Genomic DNA, 12,334 nt, shown 5'->3' with positions numbered 1-12,334 from the left:
CACACATAGTTGTTCTCCCACAGTGTCACACTCTCCAGTGTCACCCTGTGTGTGTCCCCCCCCCCTTCCTCTACATTGCTCCCATACCCATGCCACAATAGATACGTCCCAAATGGCACCTTATTCCCTACATGGGCCCTGGTCAGAAGTAGTGCACTATATAGGGAATAGGGTGACATTTGGACTGCAGACAGTGTCACAGCTGTGGATGCATGACCACAGTATTTATAGATGGGCCAAAGGTAACATCATTGTGCAGTTAACCCATCCTGTTAAGTCCTGAAGCCCCTGGGTATCTACCCCCATTAGGATACTGACACTTGTTTTAGATACGTTAGTCTTGTTTTTCTACATTCATAACCTATTATGTGACAATATGACAAACATATCACATTCTGATGTTATAAGCACAGACCAAGGTTTTGTGTTTATTTGTTTATCTATTTATTTGTGTGTTTAATGCCAATAAAATGTCAATATTCAAACCACAAAGCAAACACCTGAACGCAATGGCATAAACATGAATTGATAGTGCTATACCATAGAACTGGGTAGGTAGGTACATGTCAGTGGAGGCTTGTGGGAGGACAGGGTCATTGTATTGGGTGGAATGGAATAAATTGAACAGTATCAAACACATCAAACATATGGAAACCTCGTTGACTCCTTTCCATTGATTCCATTCCATTGCAATTAGCCCGTCCTCCTATAGCTCCTTACACCAGACTCCCCTGGTAAATGTAAATGCATATCATAAACTTATTGGATTTTTAACAGATACAATTTACATCATGCTTCCAGCCAGCTATGAAATTATACCTGAAACACACACTGTATAAAACAAACCATTTCCAAATTCTATCTATCACTCCACCACATCCCCAAACGACATATACTCCAGTACAACCTTGGTTCTCTGTACTCTCATATAGAGGGGCTGAAGAGGTTTAGGGGACCCAGGTTCCTCCCATCGTCCGTGTCACATGGGTTATAGAAGGGGATCAGCGGAACGAACACAGTTTCCATGGAGAATGTGTACAGCGGAGTCATGGTAACAGCGTTATAGAACGCTACTTCTTCCTTCTCACAGTCTAAGAACACTCCGATCCGGACGGGCTTGATGGACACCGGGACCTTGGTGGGTTTGGGGTCTGTACAGGCCAAGATGGCCCCTCCCTTCAGGGATAGGGTCCAGAGACCGTTACTGGTCCCGCTGGAGTCCATCTCCCCCCGGTGGACGTCCTCCCTGGCCACACCCAGCCGCCACGCTGTCTTGCGGCCCACCTCCACCTCCCAGTAATGGCGTCCAGTGATGAAACCTTCTCGGCCCATGACACTGTAGTAGTAGTGGAAGCAGCGGGGGTTGGGGGGCTGGTCCTCCTCCGATGCCTTGGGGATAACTTTGTCCTCCTCAAACCACACAGAAGTGCAGCTGGGGGAGAGTGTGAGGAGGGGGTGGGCTGTCTCTGGGTCAAAGGTCACTTCAGTGATATCTGGGCGGGGGGGGGGGCTCAGGTGAGTTGCACATTGTATAACAAACAATACTATAACAATACTAATGTCACAGAATGATCCGATGTACATTACTTGGGTACAGGCAGCTCTTCATGTGTTTCCATATCCTGTACTGGATGGGCCCCACAAAGTGTGCTGATCGCACCTCCACATCCACCTGCGGAGGCGGTATGAAAGCCACCTGGGATCTGCAGGGAGAGGGGGATGAGAGAGGGAGAGGTGCAGGGGAGGAGGAGTGCAAAGATGGATGAGAAAAGGATAAAAAATAATGTGAAAGGAAATGATTGGGAAATGAGTGAGAAAGAGAGAAGGTAGAGAGAGTGAAGAAAGAAAGTGGGATTCCAAAGAGAGAACGAGAGGATAGAAAAAGGGGGTTGCCAAAGAGAGGATATGGAGAGAGAGAGAGGGAGAGAGAGAGAGAAAGAAAGAAAGAAAGAAAGAAAGAAAGAAAGAAAGAAAGAAAGAAAGAAAGAAAGAAAGAAAGAAAGAAAGAAAGAAAGAAAGAAAGAAAGAAAGAAAGAAAGAAAGAAAGAAAGTGGGATTCCAAAGAGAGAACGAGAGGATAGAAAAAGGGGGTTGCCAAAGAGAGGATATGGAGAGAGAGAGAGAAAGAAAGAAAGAAAGAAAGAAAGAAAGAAAGAAAGAAAGAAAGAAAGAAAGAAAGAAAGAAAGAAAGAAAGAGAGCGAGAGAGAGAGAGAGAGAGGGAGGGAGGGAGGGAACGGGATGCCAAACATGTAAAATGAGAGATTATGGCCGATCAGGAGAAGAGAGTGATTTGTGACACGAGACATAGATGGAGTCACAATCAGTTAAATAATGAAATATAAACACTTGCCTTTTCAAGAGGTCTTGAATCTCCTTCAGAGAGAAAAAGGGAGTGGTCATTACAGTAGTGAAAGACTTAAAGCACTCAAAACAACATTACACATAACACTGTATTTTTTCCACTGACAATGGTGCCCAATAAAAATGAATATTCCATTTGTTTTCCATCAGAAAACAAATCACAATAGTGCCCTTGTGTACTCAATAGACAGTTGATATTCTCTCTCAGTCATTGTTTGGTGCCGAACCTCAGCTAGTCCTCCAAGACTGCACTGTGTGTTGCTTTCTGTCCACCAACCTTTTAATGGGAAATTGATTTAGACCTGCGACAGCAGGCAAGTAGACTCTTTAGCCAATGATTGATCAAATTAGTGCCAGAAGAGAAGGCAATAAGCTGACACGGTGGTCCTTGAGGACTGCAATGTCAGCGTAGGCTAGCTGTTGTGGAAGCTGAAAGCAGCATCCAGTAGATTCTGTGGAGGTACTCCAAGCTTCTCATTCCCCTGACCCTCCCCAAATCACTCCCTCCCTCCTGCCATTCATCACATTCTCTGTAACACTTTGCTCTCCAACCTTTCATCATAAGACCTGGATGACGGTGTCGTAATAATGACATAAGAGATTTGTTTCATCTTATGATCATTGACGGTGGCAACTCTCCTCATGGAGAGCTACTGCAGTGTGCAGGCTTTAGTTCCAGCCCTGCACTAGATTTACATGAGCATTTGAGTAATTTAGCAGACGCTGTTATCCAGAGCGACTTATAGTTAGTGGATTTATCTAAAGATAGCTAGGTGGAACAACTACATATCACAGTCATAGTAAGTACATTTGTCCTCATTAAAGTGGCTATCAGCAGTCAGAGCTAGTAAGAGCGAAAGTCAAGTGTTCCCAAAAGGCTATTATTAGGGGGTGAAGGAGGTGTGAGGAGGGGTTGCAAGGGGTGTGGTGTGGGAATAAACCTTTGGTGAAACCTAAAAATAACACAAATGCAAACTAATATACAAAACATTAAGAACATCTGCTATTTCCATGACATAGACTGACCAGGTGAATCCAGGTGAAAGCTATGATCGCTTATTGATATCACGTGTTAAATCCACTTCAGTCAGTGTAGATGAAGGGGAGAAGACCGGTTAAAGAAGGATTTTGAAGCCTTGAGACAATTGAGATATGGACATGGTGTTCTTAATGTTTTGTACACTCAGTGTATATACAGTAGAACACATTTTTTCATGTTGTACCAAGTAGATTTTTCACTCTGGAATGACCTATCCAAATTTCTTCAATTGGGTTATAAGCTAATGAAATGTCCTGTTAATCAAGATATTAAATTGGTTCCATAACATGAAACTCCAAACACTTTCTTTACATAATATTTCCACATTAACGGTAACATAAATTAACATAAATGGTAACCATCTCATCAATAGACACCTTTCCATGCACTTTAGTATCACAGTTCTTAAGCAGATATCATTTAAGTTTCAGTGCTGGCCGAAAATATATAATCATTAAAAAAACAGAACACATTACCTGGAATGAAATTCACTCTCACGGGTGGCCAACAATAACAAACAGAATGTCATGCCCCCAATAGGCCATGCTTCCAACAATTCTGTTAGGCTGCCACTGCTACATTGCTCCCACCACAATGCAACATTGATGCACATGAGGTGTTGAAAGCAATTTAGAAGCTTTCATTAAATTTTTTAAAAATCACATTGATCTGTCAAATTCGTTATTTGATTTCAGGCAAATTGAATAGAACATGTTGAATGAACCAAAGCTTAATTTTGGATCATACCATTTAGAAAAAGCACAGTGTAGAGGTGCAGTGCTAGAACAATAGCCTGAACACCCTAACTCACTCACTTTGAGCAGTTTGGGACTATCCTCCTCGGCCAGTTTGTTGTTTAGCGTGGCAATGCCTCTCTCCAGATCTCTTCCCTGCATGGCGATCTTCTTCTCCCTCTCCCTAAGCAGCTTCACCCTCTTCTCTTTCTCCTTCTTCAGTCGCTCCATGTCCATGGTCTCCTCTTCGTCCAGGAAGCGATGGAGGTTCTGGAACTCAGCTCGGACCTCCCGTTCCAGATTATCAAAGCATCTCTGAGAGATAGACAGAGAGACAGACTTTACTATTTCGTGTAGTAGGTTTTACTATATTTTGTTACTACATAGTGGGTAGTAGAAGGTTACTATCCTGGTTGGGAGAGACAGATTTTTCAGCTTTAGCCAACACGCATCAATTACAGTATGTTCATTTTATTGCTAAATATGTAAATACTACAAAATACTTATCATAATGTTGCTGGATAACATTTCTCACCCCTATCAGTCAAAATGCTTGTAATATTACTGACACACTAATACATTCACAGATGATCATATTCAGGACTGAATGAAATAATCAAAGGAGTAAGCCATGAAAAGTAAATGACAGTGGCAAATGATGCATTGGCAGCCAGCACCGTACCTCTACACCAACAGACCATATGTACGTCTCTCTCTCTGCCTCCCAGCACTCGTCTACCTCATGCTTTATTCTTTTAATAGCCTGGATCAGCTTCTCCTGTAACACGCACACAGACAAACATGAGGGGAGAGAACGGAAAAACAGACAGAGAAACAATGTCAAATAGTGACAGAATAGTGACTTAAGTTATTTAACTAAAGAGTAAGTTCAGCATGCATGTATATAGATAATAGTTTTTCCTATGAGTTTAGAAGTCATTTATTTATTGAACATGATATTGTTGTGCCATTGAAAATGTACTTAAAAAATGTCCCATCGATATAGCCTATTAGATTTTATGGGAGAGCCTTTTCCCAAACATAATCTCTTTCATAATGAATTTAACTTTCTATTGGCTGACTTCCCTTTAGACATAAACCCAAGGGTGAAATGATAAACTGTGCAGCTTACCTTATGGTCAGGGAGAAGGCTTTTATTGCAGTTGTTGTTGGTATCTTTTATGTGATTTTTGTACATTCCAATTTCTCCTAACGAGACTGGAAAGCAAACAAGGGACTCTTGGTGTAATAAAAGAGAGGGAGAGAGTAAAGATGAAAGAGGGAGGGAGAGTGTCAGAGAATTGAAGGACATGGAAAGAGACAATTATAAATTAGAGAGAGATAGACAGAGAGATAGAGATAGACAGAGAAATACAGAGAGAGAGAGACCGATAGACAGAGAGAGACAGATAGACAGAGAGCAGATATGGAGAGAGAAACCAATAGGAAGAGATACCCTCTCTGAGGTCATCAAAACAATTAGCATGAAGAGAGAATGAGTGTCATACATACATCCAACCAGTCAAATGGAGATTTATCTAGAAACAATTAAACAGACAAGGGTCACCATCAAATACCATCCGACAGCAGCCTTCTCCCTCTCTCTCCAAACGCAGCTTGGCTGAAGACTAGGGTCCATTAACACTGAGGAGAAACAGAGGGAGGGAGGCAGGGAGGGAGGGAGGGAAGGAGCCGCAGCTGCTGGCCAGGATGGACCGGTAGGCAGGCAGGCAGCAGCGATTTATGGCATTGCATGGTGGAGAAGATTCTATTTCTGTCTGCTGTTCTGGAAACAAAAGAGGGAATCGGTCAGGGGATAGAATCAGGCAGTGGGTCGGGATGTAGGGGGATATCTGTTTTTCATAGGGAGGGGTTTGCCTGGAAGGGATAGGAGAGAGAGGCTGTGTATTTATTTTGGTAGGCCTATGTTGGTTTTGTACTAACGTAACTAGGGCGTATGGAGAGGGTAGTATGACAACTGTAACTGTTGGTGTTAAAACTGAACATAAATATTGGTAGATGTAGGGCAAACTGAGGTCAGTTTCCATCTGTTCTTCCTTCTCTTCCTGACATAAAGATTATGACTATTTTGCAACAAAGCATCCTTCACTCATGCTGCCAAACATACCCTCGTATAACTGACTATCCAACCGATCCTTTACTTCAGCAATGTCATTTATAAAATAGCCTCCACCACTCCACTCAGCAAATTGGATGCAGTCTAACACAGTGCCATCTGTTTTGTCACCAAAGCCCTACCCACCACTGCGACCTGTATGCTCTCATTGGCTGGCCCTCGCTTCATATTCGTCGCCAAACCCACTGGCTCCAGGTCATCAAGAAGTCTTTGCTAGGTAAAGCACCGCCTTATCTCAGCTCACTGGTCACCATAGCAGCACCCACCCGTGCGCTCCAGCAGGTTTATTTCACTGGTCACCCCCAAAGCCTATTCCTCATTTGGCCGCCTTTCCTTCCAGTTCTCTGCTGCCAATGACTGGAACGAATAGCAAAAATCACTGAAGCTGGAGACTCATATCTCCCTCACTAACTTTAAGCATCAGCTGTCAGAGCAGCTCACTGATCACTGCATCTGTACATAGCCCATCTGTAAATATCCCATCCAACTACCTCATCCCATATTGTTATTTATTTATTTGCTCCTTTGCACCCCAGTATCTCTACTTGCAGATTCATCTTCTGCACATCTATCACTCCATTGTTTAATTGCTAAATTGTAATTACTTCGCCACTACGGCCTATTTATTGCCTTACCTCCCTAATCTTACCTCTTTTGCACACACTGTATATAGATTTCTTCCAATTGTGTTATTGACTGCATGTTTGTTTATTCCATGTGTAACTCTGTGTTGCTGTTTGTGTCGCACTGCTTTGCTTCATCTTGGCCAGGTCGCAGTTGTAAATGAGAACTTGTTCTCAACTGGCCTACCTGGTTAAATAACGGTGAAATTAAACATTTAAAAAAAGAGTGGGGGAGCACTGGTATAAAAGCAAGCAGTCAGCATTTTCTCTCGCAATATTCTCCCCCTCAGAGACAAACACACATACTGCCCCCCCCCCCCCCCCCCACACACACACTTTCTCCTTGCCTCCCTCTCTCCCTCTACCTCTCTCCCATTCTAATACACACACATGCACACATGCACACATGCACACACACACAGCCTGGCTGGTTGGCTGTGGGTGTGTGTGCAGAGGTAGCATTACTCATCTCTGGAATGTTCCTCATCTATAATTCATTGTCCTGGGTCCTGACGATGTGACTGCTGTGTGCTCTGCTGAAGTGAGCAAGCTGCACCTTCAGCGCCATAAACCAAACCACTGTAGTCTACTCCAGTACTGTGGGTGGACAGAATACAGAACACTAGCACAATGCATTATTATGAATATTACTCACATACAGAGGTGCACACACTGAACATGATTCACTTGTTGTAATAGGCAACAGAACAATTCTCTATAGGAAATGCGGCTGCTTTTGTATCCCATATATTTCTGTATTCAAGGTCATTTTGTTTGAGCCCACTGGCACATAATCATTGGTTGATATAGCCTATTGTTCATGGGTATGAATAGGTCTCACACTCCATAAAATAGCCTAGATCCCTCATTTATGTATTTCATTTATGTGACCGCTGCAGGGGTTAGATGATTTTCCTTCATTCTGGCTCTATGTCTGGCCCCGCCCACTGTTTCAAAAGTCACTTTCAGGAGCTTGAAAATGACAACCAACTAGTGGCGAGGTGAGGTTTTAATGGGTGCCACTGTAGGGTTAGTTGGTAGGGTTTCTTCCCCTTTCCCCGTCCTTTTCTCTTCCCTTTTACATCACAAAGTGTAATGAATTCACACTCCAGTAGGCGGAAATACAAGGGTTGAAAAGAGAAATACATAAATAGGGAGGTTGTGACAAATTGTCAAAGATTCCAGCCACACTAGTCAGAGACTGTTCCCTCTGCTACAGCACAGCAAGCGGTACTGGAGCGCCAAGTCTAGGTCCAAAAGGCTTCTAAACAGCTTCTACCCACAACCCATAAGAGTCCTGAACATCTAGTCAAATGGCTACCCAGACTATTTGCAGTGCCCCCCCCACCCTTTTACACCACTTCTAATCTCCGTTGTCATCTATGCATAGTCACTTTAATAACTCTACCTACATGTACATATATTACCTCAAATAACTGGTGCCCCTGCACATTTACTCTGTATTGGTACCCCCCTGTATATAGTCTCGCAATTGTTATTTTACTGCTCCTCTTTAATTACTTGTTACTCTTATTTCTTATTCGTATTTTTTTTTAACTGCATTGTTGGTTAGGGGCTCGTAAGTAAGCATTTCACTGTAAAGTCTACACCTGTTGTATTCAGTGCATGTGACTAGTACAATTTGATTTGACCAGACTCACAATTCAGTACAGTAGGTGGCAGTGTATGCACTTTTCAGTTGGTAGCGATCCGCCAATACAAATTTAAAGAAGAAGAAGAATGGCACGCACGCACACACACACACACGCACACACACGGAAGTAGACTCAAGAATGTAATGTAGGTAGACCGTGAATGGCCTCACATGCCAGTACAGTAGGTGGCGGTATACGCGAACTGACAACCAAACCCTAAAGAAAAAGAACAGACGTAAACAAAGAGCACGTCGCACATATTCATTCAAACGAGAGGTATGAATGATTTTTCATATTAATTCAAGCTATTTAACTTCATGATTACATGGTTTCGTCTCCTTATTACCCTACTTTCAAGCGTTTTCCATTGCTAGTCTTCTGCTTCCAGCTAAATGCTTAAAAAAACAACGATAATGCACTGGAAAGACTAGCAGTGAGCTAGCCAACAAGCTGCTGTTAGCTATAGTTAACATAACCACGACACTAACGATTACCCTACCTGTATAGCAGGTCCACTGACGGTTCAACCACAGCGTCAGAAATGAACGGTCAAGCCGATATGGAGGTGGACTACAAGCAGAAATACAAAAATCTCAAACGCAAATTGAAATTCCTAGTTTATGTGAGTCTTAATCTTTCATCCAATTGTCAATGACGTGTTATTATTATAACACCTATTAGCCAAGGAACTGTAATTTACAGAGTTAAACTATTGTATTTCGCTACTTGTCTCCGTCTAGGAGCAGGAGTGTTTTCAGGAAGAGCTCAGAAGATCCCAGAGGAAGCTGCTCAAAGTGTCCCGAGATAAAAGGTGGTTGGGTGAATCTACAAAGTTTGTTTCGTTTGGACAGATTGGGTGTATTCTTTTGTCACACTGTAGCAAAACTTTTTACTATGATGTGCTACTAATAAATACACCCCTGTTGAATGTGTACACATACTGTACAAGCATGTTCAAAGTTAAAACTGGTCGTTCCTTGGCTTCTCTTATCTTGCAGTTTTCTGTTGGACCGATTGTTACAATACGAGAGGGTAGACGAGGACTCCTCAGGTAGGTCTAAAGCACCAAGTCTGAATGTTTCATTCTCCACAATATCTGTTTTTATCCATAGCTCACCCAATACTGATCATGCAGTTACCTGCCTTGCTGTAGAGTATTTTCAGTATGGATCATGTCAGTATGCTGATGTACAGTGTCTGATTGTCATGCTGTGTTTCAGATTCTGATGCCACAGCCTCTTCTGAGAACAGTGAAGGAGAGGGCACCAGGGAGAGAGACGGAGGAAAGAAGTGAGGATGCGGCATGACGGCAACACAGAATATATTTCAAATTGCACTCTTTCCATCTTTGCCATTCTCTCTCACTGTCTCACTATTTATTCAACTGTCCCTCTTTTGAACTCTCTTAGGAGAAGGAGTAGCCCTGGCGTAGGCCTTCCCTCATCCTCATCCTCCCATCTCTCTCTCCTCTCTCGTTCTGGAGTGAACCCTCTCCAGTCGTCCGGCAGTACCCCCTACCTCAACACAGTGAGTTATAATCGCCTTCCCCTCACTGAGTCTATACAATCAATAACTATAACATCATTGATTGTTGCCATTATTGTTTTCTCATTACCGAAGATAATCACTGTTTTGATTTGGGGCATTATTAATATTGTTTTATTATATGTTTTCCGTTTATCTTTTGTTGTCTCATGTTTTATTTTTTGGGGCTGTATTTGTACCTACAATGTGTGTGTATGTTTGTTTTGGAAATTGTCACGGTGTGTGTTTTCTGTTCGTATATGCGTTTGCATGTTTGTTTGTTTGTTTGTATGCCTGTGTTAAATTGACACATGGGGCCTGTGTGTGTGTGTGGCGGGCAGTTGCCCTTCCCACCAGAGTATTTGGCTCCACCAGCTGAGAGAATGAAGAAAGAGAGAAAGACAAAGGCGCCCAAACACAAGAAAGAGACATCGGGGAAGGTGAGAGGGGAGGAGATCACAGATGAGGGAACAGACATGTGGCGTAGGGTATTGAGTTAGGGTCTAGAAGAGGGTGTTTCTACAGTGTAACTGCACTACATATAGCAGGTTAGATGCAGGCCTACAGTAGGCTATAGGAAGGTCCATAACATTGATGATGTCCCAATGAAGTAACATACTGCCATAATATCCTGGACTCTTTTCATTTTCAATTCCTGACCATTCATTTAAAGGGTTATTCTTCCTCAGTAGACTACATCCCAGATGGAACCCTATTCCTACCCCAGAGGGCTCTGGTCAAAAGTAGTGCACTATAAAGGAAATAGGGTGCCATTTGGGATGCTATCCAAGTCATCTACTTCTCTCTTTCTCCATTGCATCTCTCATTCCATCTACCTTATTACTTTTACCTCCTTCCCATTAGGTGGTGGCCCCTCTAGCAGCCAACTACCCAGCGGGCCCGACTGCCCCTCCCACATCCAGCGCCTCGTTCAACTGGGTGCCCAGGCAGATGCTGAGTGGAGATGCCGCGGAGGAGGAGGGAGAGAGCGACGGAGACTCAGACAGAGGAGACGATGACAGGGGGGAAGGAGAAGAGGCTGACCTTGTCATCGATATCCCCAACGAGTGAACTGTGTGTGTAAAGGATTGTTAGAGTGTGTAAAAGCACAAATGTGTGTGGATTCAACCCCTCCCACTGTCAAATGCTTAGCCAAGCTCCCCCCATTGGACCTTCAGGTTACTGCAACAATATCTCTCTAAACAATGTGACCTGTCATAATAATGTCACTAATGGACTCCTTTAATGTCATTTTACTGCCTTTTACTGTTATACAAGTTATGGAAGAACTGGTATTGACGGCATGGACAGCTACAGGACTGCATACATGTAGAACCTACCTTTTTATGGGAAACTGTCAAATAATACATTTTCTGTTGGAGATAATGGAGACGTTATGTTTTCTACCAATGACTTTTCAAAATTAAATTGCATTAAAGTGGTAACATTTCAGATGACTGTTGTTGAAAGCCTAATGGACTGGTAGTATAGTGTATAGTATGTGCTGCACAGACATGCAGTACTGTGCCTTTAGTCAAAACAACTGTTTCTATTGGCTGTGCCTGGAGACAAAAGCCTTTCATGCTGCATTCATAACCAAGTGGGAAGGTGGTATTTACCACTTACGACTGGGAAAAATCAACTTAAATGCCCCATTAAACTCGTAATAACTAGTAGGAAACTCGTATATCATTCCTGAGCTCTAACTTCTCGCACATGCTGACAAAGGTCACAGGTGAGCTTAATTATTATGCTCTCGTCTTTCCTCTCGTGTCATCTCAGAGGTTGCGATGGATCGGATTGGATGACTCCCTCTATGAATTTGAGAGTGGATACATTTCCCAAATTCCCTCAGCTTTACCAAACCAAGTGGCGGCTGAAACACAAAATCCCAAATAATTTTGTCTTTATAGCAGAGAAAATGTAATTCAGTCAATAAGATCTATTTTGGAACCTTGGTGGTGGATAGATCTACTGTCTAATATTCAACACTAGGCCACTGCTGTAAGATATTCTGCTGCGGTTTCACTGTGCACCCTAATAGTGCATGCTTAAGCACTCGGCTACATACACAGAGGAGTCAGCACTTTCTGAGAGGTGTGTGTTGTAACAGAGAAAATGAACCATTGAGCTGTCCCTCAGACAGCCAAACCTTGTGGAAACATTGTTTGGGAATGCAGACTTACAGGTAATAGGAACCTGTTACTAGGTGTGGGTCTGGTGTGTGTGTGTCTAACAGTAAAGTGAGGTTAAGGTGTAA

The 12,334-nt window shown here is 42.9% G+C and overlaps 2 protein-coding genes across 5 annotated transcripts; one reads left to right on the top strand and one right to left on the bottom strand.

Annotated features, from left to right (window-relative positions):
• Positions 1 to 425: 425 nt before the first annotated feature.
• Positions 426 to 6,301, bottom strand: si:ch73-54f23.4 (zinc-binding protein A33). 2 transcript variants are annotated; one of them, XM_031786929.1, is made up of 7 exons: positions 5,713 to 6,301; positions 5,268 to 5,374; positions 4,818 to 4,913; positions 4,217 to 4,450; positions 2,352 to 2,374; positions 1,588 to 1,703; positions 426 to 1,493 (listed from the first exon to the last, which is right to left on the bottom strand). In XM_031786929.1, the coding sequence occupies exons 2-7, from the start codon at positions 5,331 to 5,333 to the stop codon at positions 925 to 927; spliced, it is 1,104 nt and encodes a 367-aa protein (XP_031642789.1). In that variant the 5' UTR covers positions 5,334 to 5,374; positions 5,713 to 6,301; the 3' UTR covers positions 426 to 924. The 2 variants fall into 2 exon arrangements, with proteins under 2 accessions (XP_031642789.1, XP_031642788.1); XM_031786928.1 differs by having other exon boundaries at positions 5,268 to 6,301.
• Positions 6,302 to 8,694: 2,393 nt separating this feature from the next.
• ino80e (INO80 complex subunit E) lies at positions 8,695 to 11,531 on the top strand. 3 transcript variants are annotated; one of them, XM_020497896.2, is made up of 8 exons: positions 8,696 to 8,826; positions 9,058 to 9,172; positions 9,291 to 9,361; positions 9,549 to 9,601; positions 9,771 to 9,840; positions 9,960 to 10,077; positions 10,416 to 10,514; positions 10,939 to 11,531. In XM_020497896.2, exons 2-8 carry the CDS (start codon positions 9,092 to 9,094, stop codon positions 11,143 to 11,145), a joined length of 699 nt encoding a protein of 232 aa, XP_020353485.1. In that variant the 5' UTR covers positions 8,696 to 8,826; positions 9,058 to 9,091; the 3' UTR covers positions 11,146 to 11,531. The 3 variants fall into 3 exon arrangements, with proteins under 3 accessions (XP_020353487.1, XP_020353485.1, XP_020353486.1); XM_020497897.2 differs by having other exon boundaries at positions 8,722 to 8,826; positions 9,061 to 9,172; XM_020497898.2 differs by lacking the exon at positions 10,416 to 10,514 and having other exon boundaries at positions 8,695 to 8,826.
• Positions 11,532 to 12,334: the final 803 nt, after the last annotated feature.

Source organism: Oncorhynchus kisutch, linkage group LG13 (genome assembly GCF_002021735.2).
Source record: "Oncorhynchus kisutch isolate 150728-3 linkage group LG13, Okis_V2, whole genome shotgun sequence".
In the NCBI taxonomy this organism is placed as follows: Eukaryota; Metazoa; Chordata; class Actinopteri; order Salmoniformes; family Salmonidae; genus Oncorhynchus; species Oncorhynchus kisutch.
Note: the sequence above shows the minus strand (reverse complement) of the source record. Positions and strands in the feature narration are given on the sequence as shown.

Bases quoted from the DNA above. Each gene is read 5' to 3' on its own strand.
- si:ch73-54f23.4 (XM_031786928.1), bottom strand. From the start codon at position 5,447: ATGTCCTTCAATTCTCTGACACTCTCCCTCCCTCTTTCATCTTTACTC. The intron at 4,451-4,817 runs GTACGGTGCTGG...TCTATCTCTCAG, and splicing joins TATGGTCTGTTGGTGTAGAG to AGATGCTTTGATAATCTGGA. The intron at 1,494-1,587 runs GTAATGTACATC...CCCCCCGCCCAG, and splicing joins GAAGAGCTGCCTGTACCCAA to ATATCACTGAAGTGACCTTT.
- ino80e (XM_020497896.2), top strand. From the start codon at position 9,092: ATGAACGGTCAAGCCGATATGGAGGTGGACTACAAGCAGAAATACAAA. The intron at 10,078-10,415 runs GTGAGTTATAAT...TGTGGCGGGCAG, and splicing joins GTACCCCCTACCTCAACACA to TTGCCCTTCCCACCAGAGTA. The intron at 10,515-10,938 runs GTGAGAGGGGAG...CCTTCCCATTAG, and splicing joins AGAAAGAGACATCGGGGAAG to GTGGTGGCCCCTCTAGCAGC.